Here is a 20,652-nt window from a genome sequence, read left to right as displayed (position 1 = left end):
AGGTGAACTGAAAAATACACTGAAGAACAACGGGAAATGAGGTCAGAAACGACAATGCAAAATCAGAGCTGGCATCAAATAGCCGCAGGTGTCCTAGACAGAAGGCTCTGTGCAATGAAGTTCACAAAATTTCTGCCAGGTAAAGACCAACCTAATTAAAGGAGATCAGCAGGATGAAGTCAGTCCTTTCCCTTTTTCCCTACTATTATAAAAACTGACACAGGATGACTTATCCATAGCATTATTTCTTAGAGGAAACCCATCTCCATCATTACCAGATGATTCTAGACTTGAGTCACAGCCTGGTCTCTGTGTACTCTGATGTCTTGGGAGAAAATTTTATCCACTTTGTTTATTTTCTTTTTTCCAACAATTCTCAGTTCGTTCCCCTTGGTTTACATTTAATAATGTTGAGACTTTGTTTTTCTAATGGAATATTGTTCTTTTTTAATGTCCAGCTAATTGAAGTTGCAAGCTTTTTACCAAACTACCCCAACTCAAGGAGGACTTCATTGTGGAAAGCCACTTAGTACTACTCACACAATGTACACCTGAAAAGACCAACTCCTCTGAGCTGGGCAGTATTCTTTCCCAATGGAGGATACCTGGGCAGCCCAAGGAGAGGCGGGACACCTGCATCTTGCCCTTTCTATCTAGTGGTGCACATAGCTACAATCCTAACTCCCTATCATTCTTTCTTCCAGAGTCAATCTGAAATTTAAAAAATCAGTTTAAAAATCTCTGAAAAATTCTATCCATCTGACTCTAATAGTCAGAATGTGATTACAAAAGTGATGCTATTGGGGTGCCTGCGTGTCTTGGTCGGTTGAGCGTCTGACTTTGGCTCAGGTCATGATCTCACAGTCTGTGGGTTTGAGCCCTGCGTCGGGCTCTGTGCTGACAGCTCAGAGCCTGGAGCCTGCCTTGGATTCTGTGTCTCCCTCTCTCCCTGCCCCTCTCCTGCTCATGCTCTGTCTCTGTCTCAAAAATAAATAAAAACATTACAAAATTTTTTTTAAAAAGTGATGCTATTATAAGGTGTATAGATCAAGTTATTTATAAGGGTCAATCTACAGCATCCATATGCCTTATCAGACACCCAGAGGAGGAAACATTTGAAGGCACCTCAGCACTGTAGAAGAGATCAATGTGGAATAAGACCTAAGTCAATCTTCCCTAGAAAGTGCCCCCTATGAAGGTTGAGGCTGTGTTTCAGTTACTTTTATACCCCAAAACCTTCCAAGGAGCCATATGCACTTAGTAAATATACATGGTGAGTGGGTGGGAGAAAGACCTGACAACCAGAGGCCTGGCTTTAAGTAGGTAGAAACTTTGGGAAAAGAATGAAGAAGAAGGTCTTCCCAAAAGGATGCACCTTAGGTCCCTTTTTGGCTGTTTGATGGAATGAGAAGAAAAGTTGTCACCTCTATTCATTAACTCTCTCACATCTTTGGCAAATATCCTAACTGACCTAGTGCTGGTTTTCCTCCTTGCAGTGAATGAACAACCCAATAAGATTCTCAAGAGACAAGAATTTCTGGTGCTCCACTCCCACTCTGAGAGTGGAAGGTAAAGGTGAGATAACAAGTTCTATACACCTGGACCAAGTACACCAGGGTGTATGTCCTGAGAAATAACCTGAAATATCTTATTTTGCAGCCTGATAAACCTATCTTGGGTTTGGGAGATTTAATTTTCAATCTGGCCTGAAAATACTTCCCATCTTGAAGCTTCACCCAGGTCTCCTTCCATCTGAACCTCCAGGGGTAACGTTATCCTTGGTTGGCAAATCTAAAATGTACTTACTCTATCTTCTGAAAAACAGAGGATCCTGAGCAGCATCTTTTTCCCTTGACACTCCAAATTCTCTTTTGAGAAGACTCCAAAAGAATTTCTCCTAATCTTGAAACTCATATAAGAACATAAATAAATGGCAACCTCCCAGTAAAGACTGAGAAACCATGACCTTGGAAAGTCGACTTCCTTCTAGCATGATCATGTCCCTGATGGAGGACAGATCTGTCTCAACGCTTTTTAAAAATATGAATATTTTTCCTTTCATTGGTCATAGATAGCATAAATTTCCATTAGCTATGACAAAGACAGATAACCTGCCCTACAGGAGAGAGACAGCAAAAAGGCTGAATGCCTTGTCATTTTACTATAACTTGAAGATGTCCAGCTGTTTGTAGTACATCTCAAAATTTCACCCTGCTAGAAAAGCTTGTTTTAAATCAAAGCGGGGTGAAATATAATTTGCCTCTTAAAATACTTTGGTCATCATCAATTCTGAGTTTGAGGATAGTGGCCTGGCCCAGAAGCTCTTCCACAGTTTACAAAAGCGAACACCGGTGGTGTGAATATGTCAGCTGCTGCATGCCAGATACACCAGAACAAATGTGATTCCAAGGCCAAATCCCTGCCTCCAGGAGGCGTAGAGGAAGTCTCAGTGATGTGGAGCACAAAGGCAAGTGAACTGTGGTCCTAAACTAGGTCAAGTCAACCTAGTCCCCATCAGGCAGATTTGGGACCATCTGGAAGCTAAACACAGAACCTGCTTTTCTTTCTACTCTTGTGTGTAGACAGATCATACTCTTTTTGCACAACAGACCACAAATCTGCAATTAATGGCCCTTGAAAAAGTCATAGCCCACTCTGGGAGGCATGCACTGGCCTGAGTTCCAAGGTGGCCCCTCTAGAAGAGCTTCCATCACTATTTTGTGTCCATGGAAGGAACCCTACAGACAGTGCCCAGATTTCTCAGGCTCTCCTTTCCTGAACCATGTCTTCACATCCCCAGTCCAGAAATCTCCAGAACAGCCAAGTTATATATTATATAACAGCAAAGCATGGGGCCAAGGGGAGACCTGAGTTGTGATCCCCTTCATTTCTTTCCGGAATATGCAGTGAATCCCACAACCTCTCTACCTCAGGATTCCACATTTGTGAGATAAGTGTGCAAAAGCTTTCAAAATTAATGTCTCTCCATCCTCACATTCAGGATTTTGAAACGAAAATAATTAAAAAAAAAAAACAGAAAAACAAAAAAGGAAGAAAGAGAAAAAGAGGGAGAATGAGACAAAATTGTACTGAGACTTCACTTTGTGCATGCCCTGGGATAAGTGCTTTTATAGGCATCATTTTCTTTAATCCAACAACCCATATTTCATTAGCCCCATTTCAAAGGTGAGGTAACTGAGGCACTCCTTTACACAAAGTCACAAAGCAAGTGCAAGAGCTGGGACTCGAATCCAGGTCGTTGAACCCTACAACCTGGGTTGTACAGCATGTCACCACAATATTCCCCTGAAATCACAAAGACCGGAAGCTTCAGGTACCACCTTGTGAGCCTGAGGTTCTGTTCATGTGACTGCAGCACAAAGTCAGAGAGAGACCCTCAAAGATAGATGCTCTAAGTTTCTTCATCCATTTGATAGATGAGGAATCTGAGCACTGGAGAAACTTGGGAGGGAGGGAGAAACTTGCCCAAGAACACCCACGGGCTGGCTGTTACAGTACAACTGACACACAAGCTCTCAGTGTGGTGGACATTGGTCGCTGTTTACCAAAGACATCTTCTGTTCTTTATGGGTACTCAGCTAAGCAGCTGTATTAGTTCACTCGTGCTGCCATAACAAACACCACATTGGGTGGTTTAAACAACAGAAATTTTTCTCAGTTCTTGAGGCTGGAAGTTCAAGATCAAGGTGACATGGCCTCTCTGCTTGGCTGGTTAACAGCTGCCCTCTGCATATGGTTGTCCCTCTGTGAATGTATACCCCTGGAACCTCCCTGTGTGTCCTAATTTCCTCCTCTTGAAAGAACCACAGTCATGCTGGATTAGGTAACCGGCCCTAAGAGCCTTGTTTTCATTCAATCACCTCTTTAAAGGTCCTATCTCCAAATACGGTTAAATTCTGAGGTACTGGGACCTGGGGCTTTAACATATGAAGGCAGTGGGGGCGCGGGGTCGGGTAATTCAGCCCCTAACAGCTACATTTCCCAGACTCTCTTGCAGTTATGACTGTTCATATGACTGGGTTATAGCCAGTGGAACAGGGGCATTAGTGAGGCATTTTACCTCAAAAGCAGGCCCATAAATCATTCAGACAATCCCCCACACTCTTGCTCTTGCTCCTTCCCTTGGCTTCCATGAAGTTAAGATTGCCAAGACCTAAGGAAAATGGAGAGCCATTGGATAAAAGGAGCCTAGGTCCCTGACTCTTCACTCTCCATCCATATATCTTCTGTGCACTGAGAGTGACTAAGCCCCCAAGATTCAGGGGCTGTTTGTTATAGCAGTTAGCCTCTCCTGACTAATACACCCACCCCTCAACCAGTATTCATTCCATTACATACCAAGGGTCAGTGAATACTACCAAAAATGAGAAGTAAATTAACAGACTGGCACCAGTTCCAAGGTCAATGAGCAACCCAGGTGGGCTGCAGAAGAATGAGAGAAAAAAAACACTGGCCTTTTTTGGGGTACCAGGCCTCTCCATGAGCACAGATCTCTAGAACCTCCTCTCACAGACTCTCATGGGGTCTCCTGGCCCCTCCTCCCTACAAGGCTAATAAATGAGAGGGGGAGGTAGGGTGCACATGACAATGATCCCTTTCTTATTTAAACAGACCATTTTTCTCCCCAATAAATGCTTTTTTTTGTCAGCTCAAATAGTCCCCTTTGATAGAAACCTGAAAATAATTAGCCTTAATAGCTCTGCTGTGAATAATGTGCACAAGAAGGAGGTAGATGTTAATAGGAACCTTCCACTCCAAAACTAAGTCACCCTCTCGGCCTCCCTCCCCAAAAAAGAAATGTAACAAGAAAAAAATTATAGGTTTAGCACTACTTGGGAATAAATGTATATTTGAAATAAATGCATGAAATCCTTTAAAAACAGCACATGCTGAAAACTTCATATTTAGTTTGATTTGCTTTCCAAATCACACAGACTGCACAGTTGCATACAATCTTTAAACAAGTACAACCCCTGAGAAGTGTGGATAGATTTAAGAGAAATAAAAGCACGATCAGCCAGCTTGTAATCTTCTTTTCTCTTTTTTCCTCCCCAAAGCTGCATTAAATTGCCTATTGAGAACAATAACATATTTGTGCTTTTATAGGTAGATGATTGGTATTATGCAAAGATTTGGCTAACAGTCTAAAGGCACATTCACACTGATCAGGAGTGCATGCTGCTAATAATTTTTGGGATGCTCTAGGGAACCCGTAATTCCCTGGGACTACAACCTAGCAGGTCAATGCAGGCTTTGTGGGAGCTCCCACAGATTCTAAGCCTCCTTCCCAGAACCATTCCAACCAATCAGACCTGGGGAAACCCATTCCCAAAGAAAGCTTTGGAAATGTGAAGTATCCCTTTTGCCCTACATTCTTCCTCTGGCCAGGGTAGGCATGATGACTCATCCAGGCTGGACAGGCAACTTAAAATGGCAGCTAGGCATTTGTATGCACAACCTAAAGCTGCTTATATGTCCACACCCTGAGATGCAATAAATTCACTCCTGGAAAATTATCCTAAGGCAATAATTTAAAAGAAACACACTGTGAGACAGAGTGACATACATCCACACCCACCTACCCACTCACCTCCCTCCACACACAAGTAACAGTATTTTATACACAAGATTAAAGTATAGAAATGGTGGGGAAATGGTTTACTAATGGATGGTACTTTCATCAATTTGATGAAGAACTGCACAGTCCATCAAAAGAATAAATTTAAGGACTATGAAATAGCATAATACAAAAAAAATTAGGTAAAGGCAGAGAGCATTAAGCACACATATAATACCTATAGAAAGGGATACAGCTTAGAAGGGAACAGAACAAAATGAAAAGTCACAAGAGTTAGCATGTAGGGAATACAGTTGAAAGATTTTCTTTGTTAATTTCCCTTAATGGGATCATAACATTGTTTTTAAAAACATATAAAAACAAAATAAAACAAAATGAAATGGTCCCTGGGCCTTTTAATCTTTGATTACCATGTGTACGTCAGAGCCCTGAGATTCAAAATCCAAGCTCAAATATAATTTATAATTCCCCTTTTAGGAAATTCAGGAATTGCTTCCTAAGGAAGTTTGTGAAGGGTGGTAATATTTGGTTGCACGGACAAATATAATCAGACCGTTGCCAGACTGTTTCATCTGAGATACAGAAAAAGAAAGTTGCACACAAGCATCTAGAAACATGGAATTTGGGAAGCCCCATTACAAAACTGCTCCACAGAGAGATCTGTTTACACACACACACACACACACACACACACACACACACACACGTGCAGCAGCAGCAGCAGCAGCACTAAAAGAACTTTTGTTGTCATATAGTACAACTTACAAGAATAACTCACATTTTCTACAAACCGGAAACCCAAAGGAAAAGGCTGTATTGCACACCTCACATTCATCTCTAGGAACAGCTAAGTGACGTTGGCCATCAGCACGGCTCCTGCTCCCCCTGCACCAAATATGTCTTTCTGTCATTCCTTACATGCTTATTCATACCTTAGAGAGGTGAGTGAGGCAGGGAACTTCCTCTTCATTCTCCATGAAGCTCACACTGATTTCTGGCTAAGTGGCCTACCTTTTCTAACGGCTGTCCTAGAGAAATAATAGAATGTCACTGAAAGAGGGACCTGAAGATCTCACCTAAATTACTTTTTTATTAAATCTTTTTTTTCAAACAGACACATAGACCAATGGAATAGAATAGAAACCCCAGAACTAGACCCACAAACGTATGGCCAACTCATCTTTGACAAAGCAGGAAAGAACATCCAATGGAAAAAAGACAGTCTCTTTAACAAATGGTGCTGGGAGAACTGGACAGCAACATGCAGAAGGTTGAAACTAGACCACTTTCTCACACCATTCACAAAAATAAACTCAAAATGGATAAAGGACCTGAATGTGAGACAGGAAACCATCAAAACCTTAGAGGAGAAAGCAGGAAAAGACCTCTCTGACCTCAGCCGTAGCAATCTCTTACTCGGCACATCCCCAAAGGCAAGGGAATTAAAAGCAAAAGTGAATTACTGGGACCTTATGAAGATAAAAAGCTTCTGCACAGCAAAGGAAACAACCAACAAAACTAAAAGGCAACCAACGGAATGGGAAAAGATATTTGCAAATGACACATCGGACAAAGGGCTAGTATCCAAAATCTATAAAGAGCTCATCAAACTCCACACCCGAAAAACAAATAACCCAGTGAAGAAATGGGCAGAAAACATGAATAGACACTTCTCTAAAGAAGACATCCGGATGGCCAACAGGCACATGAAAAGATGTTCAACGTCGCTCCTTATCAGGGAAATACAAATCAAAACCACACTCAGATACCACCTCACGCCAGTCAGAGTGGCCAAAATGAAGAAATCAGGAGACTATAGATGCTGGAGAGGATGTGGAGAAACAGGAACCCTCTTGCACTGTTGGTGGGAATGCAAATTGGTGCAGCCGCTCTGGAAAGCAGTGTGGAGGTTCCTCAGAAAATTAAAAATAGACCTACCCTATGACCCAGCAATAGCACTGCTAGGAATTTATCCAAGGGATACAGGAGTACTGCTGCATAGGGGCACCTGTACCCCAATGTTTATAGCGGCACTCTCAACAATAGCCAAATTATGGAAAGAGCCTAAATGTCCATCAACTGATGAATGGATAAAGAAATTGTGGTTTATATACACAATGGAATACTACGTGGCAATGAGAAAAAATGAAATATGGCCTTTTGTAGCAACATGGATGGAACTGGAGAGTGTGATGCTAAGTGAAATAAGCCATACAGAGAAAGACAGATACCATATGGTTTCACTCTTATGTGGATCCTGAGAAACATAACAGAAACCCATGGGGGAGGAGAAGGAAAAAAAAAAAAAAAAGAGGTTAGAGTGGGAGAGAGCCAAAGCATTAGAGACTGTTAAAAACTGAGAACAAACTGAGGGTTGATGGGGCGTGGGAGGGAGGGCAGGGTGGGAGGGAGGGCAGGGTGGGTGATGGGTATTGAGGAGGGCACCTTTTGGGATGAGCACTGGGTGTTGTATGGAAACCAATTTGACAGTAAATTTCATATATTAAAAAATAAAAAAAAATAAAAAAAAGTAAAAAAAAAAATCTCTTTTTTCAAAAGAATTGTTTCTCTTTACTGAGCACCTACTATGTGCCAGGCACCATCTCAGATGCCTAGCATGCATCTGTTTCTTATTGCCGTAACAAACTTGCATGGCAAGTGTCATCCCCTGACACAGACGGGAAAAATTATAGCTATGGGGTGACTTGCCCAGGGTCACACTCCTTGAAGTGGTAGAGAGAGATCGGAATCCAAATCTTGGGACCCCTTGTCCCGAGCTCTCAGAAAAACCATCCGTGCCTCTTTGGCACACTCGGGGGGAGGGGGGGGACTCAGCATGAGCGGCTTTTCTGCAGGGGTTATAATTAGTTGTCTGGTCCCAGTTGCTTGCAGGGTAAACAATGTCTGATAAACCCACAATGCTGTAAGTATTTATTACATTGCAACCCAGCTGCCAACTGTCTAACCATTTTAATAAAAAGCTATTTTCTAAGGTTTATGTTTTATTGCGTGTATGACTCCCTTATTGGTTAGCATTTTGGAGTTGTGGAAAAGGTTATGAATTTAGAAACTGGCTGCATTCATATCATATTTAAAACTTAATGCTATTTTATTAAAGACATATGGGCCTCCAAAGTACACATATTAAATGTCATGTAAGAAAAGTAGCAGTTTAAATCATGGTCAAATTCATTTTTGACGTGACTCCTGAGGCTTCCCAAGATCTGAACTATTTCTTTGTAAATCTGGCAGTTTAACCACACTCATAAATCACTTTCAAAGCATATTATTTCTTAATTTTACTGCATTAGAGAGCGTTTGGCCTACACAGTGAACTGTTTGTAGCAGTTATGTGAACAAAGTTGCACATTTAGTCATATAATGTGCAAGAGAAGTGGGGAGGGGAAGCGAAGAAGGAAGAGCTTTTCATTCTTCAGTCTGTTTTACTTACTCCTTCCATTTTTACCTAACCAAATGCAATTCATAGCATTTGGATTGGGCCTCTGTAAGCTCAACATGCAGAAATCACCAGTTAGTACTGAGGGTTTTTGGAACACAAGGAAAACAAAAAGAATTTGTAACTGAATCTTTTCCAAAACATCCTGTGACTAGAAATTACAATGGGTACAGAAATTAGACATTTAAAAAAATATTATACTTAATTGAAACAGATTTTTTTAAGTGTGTGTCTTTGGGTAATACAGCTCTTGGTCATTTTCTAATTATCCAGAGATGCAGGATCTCAACCTGGGGTTTTCAAAGCCCTTCTCATGATGAGATAATATTCTCTGGACGTGTGTAAGGACCGCTCTGATTTCACTGCCTGGATTTCTCCATTTTACTATGGGGTAGAAGGGGTGGACTCCAAAGACAAATTCCAGGATCTCACCATCGGCCTTGATTTCTAGATTCACCCAGGGAGTTGAAGGGGGATGAAGAGAGTTGAGTCCAAGGTCACGCAAACGAAAGGGCTTAGGGGTTTATCTCTGCAAAGCAGAGACCCCTTTGCTCTAAGTGACATCCACTTGGGGCTACAGCACTGCCGTCCTCCTGTTTCCAGCAATGACAATGGAGCGGTCTCATCCTCCATACTATACTCACTTTTCTTGTGCCTCCTTTTCCCCCTGGCTCTCTCCTTCCACCATCCCCATAAAAACAAACAGGACTTACGCAGTGCCTGGGGAGATCCTCAAAAGGAGGGCCCAGGGCCTCCCCAAGATGATCCTGAGGTCTTCTTTCCCTTGCCATATTCCCTTTTGATAGGTGTTTTATCCTCATCAGAAGGTAGATGCTTAACAAAAGCCTTAGAAACATTTTATTTAAAATTCAGTTTAGCCACCAGATATATAGGGCAATACCCCCTCTGTGGACTGAATTATGTCTCCCAGAATTCATATGTTGAAACCCTAACCCCCAATGTAACTGTATCTAGAGATAAAATCTTTAGGAAGCAAATAAGGTCAAATGAGGTCAAAAGGGTGGGGCTCTGGTCCGACAGGACTGTGGCCTTATAAAAAGAGGAAGATTGGTCGATCTGCTCACTCACTCTCTCTCTCTCTCCCCCCGCCCCTCACAGTGTGAGGGCTCAGCAAAAGATCAGCCATCTGCAATCCAGGAAAAGGGCTCTCATCAGAACCAGACCATGTTGGTACCATGATCTGGACTCCCAGCTCCCAGAACCATGAAAAAGTTCATTTCTCCTCTTTAAGCCACTCCATCTACGGTGTTTTGATATGGCAGCCTGAGCTGGGGCACCTCAAGCCAAATTTACCTTCCCCATATTCATCCACACAAACCAATGATACAACAATGCCACGAAAAAATAACTGCTTTGAAATTACACAGCTAAGAACACTAGCTGCCCCTGGTTCCACATACCAGAGACAGTGTTAGCTCCTTGAATATATTATCTCATTTAATTTTCACAACAAACATGGGAAAGAGGCATGGCCTGCTCTGTATTAACAATGGAGAAATAGCAGAAGGGAGAAGTTCAGCCTTTACTCCAAAGTTGACATGAAACGCTGAATGGGACTGCCCTCTAAATGGAACAGCCAATCTGACAAGAGCTCATGAACAAAATAAGAATCATACGTTTCCTATGGAATACAATAGCCAATAAATTCAGATTTTAAACCTTCCCAAAAGAGCAGCTGGAGGCAACTCCTTGAATCATGTCAAGAACAAAAATGAAGGTTGGGTGGTGGGAAGGAATGAATAAAAACGGGCCAAATAAAGCACAGGAGAGGTCACTAAGCCATATAGCCTCTGTGACACTTCAAAATGCCAACAAAAACTAAGTGATTTACTTCTAAATTTCACTCACGAATTAAAAGCTTTATGGAGTGGAAGTCCCACTTAAAATTCCCCACTTCAAAAAAAAAAAAAAAGAAAAGAAAGAAAGAAAGGAAAAAAAATTACTGCTTTGGAGCCTAGACAGAGAGCATTAGTTCACTGCTGAAAAAGAAATAATGAGTTCTAATTCAGGTAATGTAGCTCAAAATTTACTGCCATATTTTAAAATGCACATGAAAAATAAAATTATCCTAAAATGTCCTTGGTGAAAAGGCTGAGTGTAATTGCTATCACTGACAATAGCATTGAACTTAGCTAAATTAACATCAAAGGAAGCCCCAATTACAGAGCATCTGTGCATTATTGATGGTGCCCTGTCTGTTAATCTAAGACACTCTACTGTAAGGAGCAGAAAAGCAAATAAAAGAGCTAATTGTACCACCAGCCTTCAGAGACCCTAAGGGCAGACCTGCCCTATCATGCTGGTGAAACACAACTTTGCCTGGTCAGAGGGTCGGTGAGGAGGCGTCTGGAGCCAGATCGTGTACATGGGCCCCAGAAAGAAGCCATGGCGACCAGAGTCAACAGAACCATGAGGAGGCAAAAACACATTTACCCCAGAGTTATTCCCAACTCACAAGCTGGACTCAGCAGCTACCTGAGAACATAGATGGCCCTGGAGATCTGGGCGGGGAGAAACGAGCTCTCTGGAGAAACAGGCAGTTGAAAGGCCTCCTAACTCTTCTTCCTTATAATAAGAAACTCCTTCTTTTTACTCATCAAGGATCCATTTAGGGCAAAAGGCACCTTTGGGGGAAAAGGTAATTTATTCAACGAGAAGAAGCTCTCCTTTGAGCATCTGGCTCCTCGCTGAACCCAACTGTGTTGAGGATGAAAGTGCCATTACTGTAGCTCATGCGAATACCTATGTATGCCTTCTTGGCTCTCACCTGGATGATCTCCAAAAAGTATGTATTAGCCACATTCAGACAGACAGATCACATTTTTATTTCAATCAAACTCTGTGAAGACTCATGCCTCTATTCAAGTTGGATAACCTAAGAGTATCCCATCACTTCATCCTATCTATTTATTATTGTGCTTCTTAGGCTTTTGGGGACAATGAAAACAACAAGTAAATGTTAAATAATAGAGACATCCCTTCCATCACTAAGCTTACGTGAGTTGTATATCTTCTTAAAGTTCATTCTTCTTGTCTGCTGTTAAGAGCTGCATTGTATCCCCTCCCCAAATTGACAGGTTTAAGCCATAGCTCCCAGTAGCTCAGAATGTGATTATGTTTAGAGACAGAGCCTTTAAAGAGGTGAATAAGCTAAAACAAAGCCATTAGGATGGGTCCTAATCCAATATAAATAGTGTTTTAATAAGAAGCGGAAATCTGGACACACAAAGAGATAGCGGGGATGCGCACACATATAAAGAATACCGATATGAGGATACAGCGGGAAGGCAGCCATCTGCATGCCAAAGAGAGAGGCCTCAGCAGAAGCCAATTCCCACCAACACCTCGATCTTGGACGTATAGCCTCCAGAATGAGAAATGAATTTCTGCTGTTGAAGCCACCCAGGCTGTGGTATTTTGTTACAGCAGCTCCAGCAAACTAGCACATCTGCTATTAGTTGTAGGCAGTGTGGAAATAACCAGAACTCACGAGCAGAAATTAGGACCATGCCATCTTCATTTTTCCCTTTTTCCCTAGCCATAGAATTATAAATACTATTAACATGAATCAAAGTTAACTTCAGAACAATGTTCATGATTTTCCCCCAGTGGGCCATCCATCCAGCAGGCTTCCCTGCCTTCTAGGATGTCAATCTGCCTGGGGGGTTCAGGCTCTACCATCTGATGTTTCCACAGTCCCAGAAGGGACTTTCTAAGGAAGGCAGAACTTCATGAAGCCACAGAGTTCACAAGGAGAGAAAGCAAGGCCCTGGACTCACTTAGGGGTAGGGACGCTGATGCTTTCCTGATGTCCCTTCATTCAGACCTCAGTTGCTAGCCTTTTTTCTCTGTTCCTAAACAGCCCACTTCTTCTCATTCCTGGGCTCAATCACCAGGCTCAAAGCAAAGAGTTAGTGGCGTGGTGAGTGGCAAGTGGCAAGTGGCAAGTGGAATAAAGCATGTTAAGGCCAAGGTGTTGTTCAGGCTGACCAATGCATGTATCACTGGGGAGCAGCTCCCTGCCAAGCCCTGACACTGAACACAGAAGGCAGTGTAATGTTAGCTTGAAACATGCATAACTTGAATGCAGCACCCCAAGTGTATTCTATGAGAATCCACTTTCTTAAGGAAGCATCTTTATTTTTCTCTCCTCTTTTCTTTCCTCTCAAGCTAATTTTTAAAAATAACAAGAAACCTAAATTGCAAAAGCAAAATACCAGATACTATCTTCTCAAGTGGATCATGAAAATGTCAAGCTGTCAAGGCACAGTTTACAGATATAATCAGTTATAAGGGCTCCATATCAATCATTACCAGAGACCCCATGAGTAAGGACTTTTCATAGCCCACTTAAGGAGCCTTAAATTCACTCCTTAAAACTGAAGCAACTAATACCATAGTGGACAGGGTCTTTTGGGAAAGAAAATTTCAAATAACTTTTTAGAAAGCCATGGATCCATTTCCAAGGGAGCTATTACTGGATCTCTGACAGCCAGCAGCTTCTTCCTTATCCCATAAACTGAGCTGCTTACTACCACCCAGACCTGCCCCCAAAGTCCAAGGGAGAGGACTCTCAACTTCAGCTTTGACCTCTCTGGCCATCTGAGCACCAGCAGTGGCCAGGGCACTTTGAACGCTGGAAAGCTTTGGGCCAGTCGCTATCTCTCACAGATTTCTACAACACCTGCTCTGCACACAGCACTATTATTCCCTTTCCTAGCACGGACATTCCCATACCTTCCTCCCACTTCAAACCTTGCCAAGGTTCTTCCTCATCCTCAAATTAAATTGCAAATTTGGCCTAAGAAACAGAAACACAGCTCATCCCCTGCAATTCTCTGCCTAGACCATGCATTTCACCATGATGGGCTCGCGGAGGGAGTGGTCAGAAGGTCAAAATGGTAATTACAAAGTTACCTTTGGCTCCCTTCCATATCCTGGCCTTCCTACTCTTTTACTCCTACCTCCCATATTTTCATGCCTGTTAATGAAATTTAAGATACAGAGGCGAAAGAATGTGCGCTTTGGAGACTTACACAGACCCAAGGAAGAACCCGATTCTACGTTGCTCTGTAATTTGGGGTGATGTAACTTCTCTGATCATCAGTTTCCTCATTTGTATGTTCAAGTTCAAGGAGACATACAGAGATACTATTGTTAGTCACTGACACAATATCTAGTACACACTGGATACAATACATGCCAGGCATTATATATTACTCATCTATCAGGGAAGTTTCAACACATCTAATAATGTACTACTGGGCAATCAGTCAACCCTTAGGCTGGCCTTGCAATCCTAATTAGTGAAGCATCCAGAAAGCCTGTATAAGTTGGTGCTGTGACACCAAAAACTAAAAAATTGTGTCCTAGTTACAAGCTCTGGTTCAAGTGGCCAGGGAAGGACCAGAGGGCAAGATGCTTGGATGGATGGCCTACCTATTAGGTTCCTGCAGCAATAGTACTCAAAATCCTAGTGGCTTACAAGAAGTTATTTCTTGTGCAGAGGTCTGTGGTTGGCTAGGGTAGATGTGCATCAGGCTTCAGCTTAGGTTCAGGTCTGCTCAATGTGTGTTTCGTGTTGTTTTCATAGCAAGTGGCAGACATGCAAGAGGACTGAGTGGAAACACATGGTACCTCCTAAGGCCTTGGCCCAGAATGGGCATGCTGTCACTTCCACTCACATCCCATTGGCCAAAGCATCACATGGCCAGCGCCAAAGTCAGTGGGATAGGGAGGTAAAAAGAAATACACAATTTTAGACAAATAGTGAAATCTACCACATTTGTCGCAATTGTGAAGTCCCGAGGCTGTACAACATATCCTAGGGATCTAATCCCCTACAGAATGCCACTTATTTCCATGACTCCCTAGGCATGGCTCTGTCTAAAGACCTGTGGACAAAAGTGAGCATGGTAGAAGGAGACCCAAAGGAGGCAGAGTATGCAGCTGAGCCACTGGGATGCGGTGAAAGCCAGTGACTCCAACAGAGGTACAACAATCTCTCATGAGGCATTGAGCCTGATGGAGAGTGACACCTGCACTGTGCTCAACACCTGGCCAGGCCCCATGGACTTGCAGGAGAGGCTCTGAGAGACTGCCTTCAGCACCAACAGTTCAGTTTCACTTTCCTTCTTCCCTCTTTGGATTTCAATTCTCCATCCTCAGGGCTTTGCCAGGGCACAGGAAATACAGCTTTCCTGTCTACCTCCGATTGCAGAGGGTTGCTATCCAAAAGCAAGGCAATGAAGACATACCAAAATTGCCTCCAAAGAACAGTACTCTGAAAGCATTCACTTGAAATCCAAGATGCCATGGTGCTAAAAACGGAGCAACATAAAGTCCTTCCCCCACGCCCAAGTGAATGTGGCAAACTTCGAAATCAGGAAAAGGAAAAACAGACAGACTGCGAATTTTTGGCTTCTGGTGTTGTTTCTAAACACATCGCCCAAGCATCTTCCAAAAAATAAGTTAATTTAAAATTTTTCCTCCTTTCAAAATTTACTATCAAGTACCTGAAAATAGAATCTAAGTATGTCTGCAGACAAGAAACACCTGTGTGAAAACAGAAAAGAATCATAAAACACTAACATACTCAGGTCATTAGAAATACCCAGAAAATAAACTGACGTTTTTAGTTTTCTTCTGAATATTTGGCATGGTAGACAACTTTCAACATATATTATTAGCTCATCACCTCTTTAACTGCCTGTATAAGTGGTTTACAATACTTATTCATAGGCATACCCTGGCTTTATATACAATATGTATTCCTGAAAACAGGGAGTCTAGAGTAAATGTTAGTAATTACAATCAGTTTAGAGGTAGTTTCTGATAACCCGCTACATTTTTGCGACTGAGCTAGAATGGCATAATTGGAAGATACAAAAGACATACATGCTATGTTTCCGAACAAGGTAACACCTAGGGAAGAACTAGACTAGGCATCAAAACAAATAAACCAAGCAAGCCACCAGGCAGTGCTCCTTTATGGTACACACAAAAAACAGAATGGCAGCTAAGACCAGGAAAATCTCATTTAAACTACACACAGATTTGTGGAGCACCTCAATATGTTTGCTGAGAAAAGCTACTTTTTACTTCCCACAAGCCCTCATATGAGCAGGTGGTTTCCGGGAACTCTCAGAACACCGCACACTGTGAGCCCAGAACACACCCTGCCCTCCCAGCAACACTGCCTGTGGAGAAGCCCAGGCCCAGCATTCATGGAGGCCATAGGTTTTGCCATCCTAAGTAATCCCAGGGTAAATCCTTTGGAAAACAAATATGCAACCCAGAATGTCTCCTTCCTGCCAACACACAGATTCAAGTTATTACATTTTTTTAAGGTAGAGGTCCCTCTCCTGCTTTTCCAGAGGACCATATTGAAGCAATAAAAACAATGGACACCTTTCATGATGGATCTCCCAAAATGCTCTATTGTTCCCAGTTCATTTTTTTGACGAGTGTTGGCCGAGCCCCTGCCTGAGACCAGGCCCTGGGGGTATGGGGGCAATAAAAACAAGCAAAGTTCCTGCCCTCGTGAAGCTGACATCCCAGTGGACCAGGAGGTGCTTCATTCTGACAAAAAGCTGCCTTCCCGATGCTGCCATTCCCTATCTTTTTCCCCGGTTGCCTTTCGTGTGTGTGTGTGTGTGTGTGTGTAAATCCAAAAAGGTACACACAGATGAAAGGAACTAAAGGAAACCAGGGAGTTATGTCCTAATGCCAAATGTCAGGAGCAGGACTTTGCAGCGTGGCCATGGAAGAAGGTGATGCTCAGGCCCAAATAGCTTCCAACATTCAGTGTAAGGTCAGGAATCAAAAAGATTTCCAGAAAGTACATGTACTCGGAAGTTTATTCCTTTAATACATCACATCTCCCTCTCCCTCCTTTCCTTTTCCTGTCTTGCTCTCTCTCTCCCCCACCACCCCCCCGACACACACAGCTTCCATCCCACCAAAAAAAAAAAAAAAAAAAACCCAAAGATATACACACACACAAATATATAAACCATACCAAACTACACAAAGACACAAAATACACATGACAGGAAAGCCAGGCATGCCCACACAAAGGCAAGCATCATATATTTTCAAGGACACACTGACACTCACAAACATACCGATTACCTTCTCTTACCTATAACAGAATGGCCATAATTACAAGCAAAAGTACACACATGTCAAAACACTTTCTAACACAGGCTGTGATTCTCAGTCCAGCTGTCCCTGTCCCTCTCTGCACTGCTTCTATAAGGTTCTGAAGATTAAACAGTTGGTAGCCAACTTCATATACATGCCTGTAAACAAGAGGGCTCAGCTTTAAATAATTATGTCAGAGAAATGACAACTGTGCTCTTTGCCAGAACAGGGATGAATAATTACAAAGCCAGGACATAATTAAGCAATTCTGACTGTCGGATTCTTGAACTGTCTGATATGTAGGGCTGGCATGTCCACCATGCACACCCTTCTGGACAGGCCTCACATCCCTTTGATTTATGTTTTCTGATGCGGCAAGGGGGATCACGGTCTGGTCATCACAGAAGCCTTTCTTTGGGAGCCTCAACCTTCTCTGCACCTACCTTGGTCCTCTTGGCATCGACAATGGCATGATTCTGTGGTCAATATTTGCAAAAGACACGTATTTTCTTTAAAATTCCAGGAAATGAACACAACCTAGCTGCTGTAGGTCCCTTAACTAATAACACACACGCAAACATGCATGTACGCACGCAAACACACACCAGTCTAGAAGAGTCCATTGTAACATTAGCTATCATTTCCCTAATGAAGGATGGCATCCTTCTGTAGGACAATCAGAGCTCAGACAGGAAGCAGCTTTTAAACAACAAAAGCCAAAAGGCAGCAAACAAAGGGGAAATGTGTCATCGTGAGAGAAGACGAGCGAGAACTCGCACTCAGGCGCCAGGGCCTGCCAGGTACCAAATCAAACCTCTGTGACATAGGGGGTTTATTAGTTCCTGGACGATTTTGCATTTGCGTCAGCTGAGAACACCCAGACTGCCTGTTCCCTACCTCTAAGGCAAGGGCTGTGATTGGAGAGGCATTTTCCATTCTCCCAAATACTTTATGTCAGGAATAAAATGAAAACAGCTCCCCAAATCACGGCCTCCTTGATCATCCATCAGAGCATTCTGCTGAATAAGCACAACAGGCCGCTGCCGCCTGAGAAAGGACAGAAGCCAACTTGAGATTCCGATTCTCTTATGAAAAATAGGTCTTCACCAAGTGTGCTCAGCACAGCGTTGGCAAATCACGGGGAGGAAATTGCTCTCCACTTAGAAGCCGACTCCGGGTGTACACATACCTCCCAGAACATACATATGTATATACACACAGAGAAAGAAAGTGTATATACACACCTGCACAGGAACAAACATATGTCTGTGCACACTGTGAGCAGGCGAGAACCAGCCTTTTTAACACCAATTTATTAATTCAGCAAGAAGCTCATTTGGCCTCTATCTGCAAGAAAAGTACCAGTGTGTTTCTCTGAAAACAGGCAAAAGGGAATTGCCTGGCATTCAAGAAGCATACAGTTTGATATGAAACCAGGAACACAGGGAAATCCTCTAGTGCACCTGAAGCATCACAGTGTATAGACAGCACTTACCTAGAAGCCTAGACCCTGGGTTCTAATCCCAGGTCTGCCTGTGTTGGACTATGGGGGCCTTAGGAAACTACATCCTCACCCAGTTCCTTCACCAATAAAATGAGAACACACACCAGGTGATTTCTGAAGTCCCTCCAGTTTGGAAATCACGTAACTCTACAAAAAGGTAACAACTGAAGATTCCTGTGTTTTGTCAGAGTATTTTTGTCTCTTCTCAAATAACTAATGGGTATTTTTATGCTTAATACTATTAGTAAAGATATTGGAGTCAATCACACAAACATAAGCTAATTCTATAATTGATTAGAAACTAATTTGGGACTTTGAAAAGCATTTCTGCTGATGCTGCTAATGACTCAAAGAGCCAGCTACTACCGGATTTTAAGTAACCATTCCCACTTGGTTTCAAAGGCGGGGGAGGATTTCAGTCCCTGCTGCCCTCTCTACTCCAAGAGAACAGTTCAGCTTTCACCTGTTTTCTACCTTTAGGCCTTCTTATGAGCTTTTCATTTTGAACAAAGAAACACACGGGGAAAATGTCTGGCTCACTGCTCCAGAGCTAAGATCCGAGTAGAAGAATGTGGCTTGGTGGTCAGACACACCAGTAAAACTACAGTTCCCATGCTTACTGATCGGGCTGCCTAAGTGACACCTCTCGGCCTTAGTTACCTCACCGTAGAATAAGCCAATGCTCCATTCCTCCTACATTGCAGTGTTCTGGAAGGACTCACAGATCTGTGTACAAAGAACCTTAGGACAGTGGTGAGCACACAATGAGCATTGCACACAAATATGGTGGCCGTTATTTTTAGTATCCCTTCAGATTTTCTGTGATAATACAGAGCTTCCCCTGTCAAAAGCAAGGAGAGAAGAAGAAATACTGATCTATCCTATAAAGCGCATGTATATGTGAAGGTGGAAAATGTAGAATGGGTGGGAACCCAAGGTATTATAAACAGTCCACATGTTGTCCTTTTTTTGGTGATGTCAGCTGCCTCTGGAATCTTTTAAACCTCCCCCTCCCCGCAAAAAAAAAAAAAAAAAAAAGAAGAAGAAAAAAAAGGAGGCCAAGAAATAAATTATTTCATTTGGACAAAATTACAAAAGCTGGAATAACTAAAGGCAGTCATGAGCAATACATCAAATCTGTGCCTCGATAAGGAAAACTGTTAACACTTTAATAGCTACGAAACGAATCACTCAATTAATTTCCCACATGCTGAAACAGGTAACAATACATTTATCTGCCAGTATTATACCCTCCCTATCATATATTTCCACAACTGTTAGCAATTTTATTCAGCATAACAGGAAATAAGTTGCACCTCATGGGTTCAGGGAAAGAAAGTGGCCTGAGGTCTGCCGCCGGCTGAGCAACTTGATGGAAGAGGTTTCGTTTTTCTGTTTTGGTTCTGTTTGTTTTTTCCTCTTTCCCTCTTAATCATTTCCAATGCACGTGCAAAGTACTCCAAGTCAATAAGCGAGGACAAACTAGACCTCCAGGATTTCTGGGCCAGTGTTTTCAACACACAAGAGAGGGTCCAAAAAAGGAAGTAGCTAGGTAGCTCCATGGGGCCCCAGGGCACTGATGGACCTCCAAAGGGGTCATCAAGGATCGTCAGGTCCATTCCCCAGCCTTGGGCTTCACGGGACCCCAAATCCTCCCAAAGAGATAATTTTCCACACCCTTAAAAACTTCCTTGAATCTGAAGCCAAGTCTCCCAGCCACATCTCCCCTGCCTCATCAACGCTGTCATTAAGATGACACCATAGTCACTTCCATGGCCTCCATGCAGACTCAGCTTATAAAGGAAAGGTCAGTAAAACTAATCCCATGAGCTCTGGAGAGCTACATGCAGGAAGCATACACTAGTCCAGGTCACACTGTCAGGAAAAATGGCCTTTCCCTCTAACAATATCTCTGAGAGCTATTGA

The 20,652-nt window shown here is 42.6% G+C and overlaps 1 protein-coding gene across 4 annotated transcripts in view; it reads right to left on the bottom strand.

Moving 5' to 3' along the window:
• Nucleotides 1–20,652, bottom strand: part of LRMDA (leucine rich melanocyte differentiation associated) — a 1,024,583-nt gene that overhangs the window by 410,237 nt on the left and 593,694 nt on the right. Inside the window, exon 6 of one of the 4 annotated variants that reach the window (XM_053909591.1) lies at nucleotides 19,393–19,467. The exons of 2 other annotated variants lie outside the window; for them this stretch is intronic. In XM_053909591.1, coding sequence (XP_053765566.1) covers nucleotides 19,420–19,467 — 48 coding nt within the window. In that variant the 3' untranslated portion in view covers nucleotides 19,393–19,419. Of the gene's footprint in view, nucleotides 1–19,392; nucleotides 19,468–20,652 lie in introns of those variants that run through there. One more of the 4 variants, XM_053909593.1, reaches the window with a different exon arrangement.

Source organism: Panthera pardus, unplaced genomic scaffold, assembly GCF_024362965.1.
Source record: "Panthera pardus isolate Hobbes unplaced genomic scaffold, ASM2436296v1 HiC_scaffold_22, whole genome shotgun sequence".
Taxonomy (NCBI): Eukaryota; Metazoa; Chordata; class Mammalia; order Carnivora; family Felidae; genus Panthera; species Panthera pardus.
Note: the sequence above shows the minus strand (reverse complement) of the source record. Positions and strands in the feature narration are given on the sequence as shown.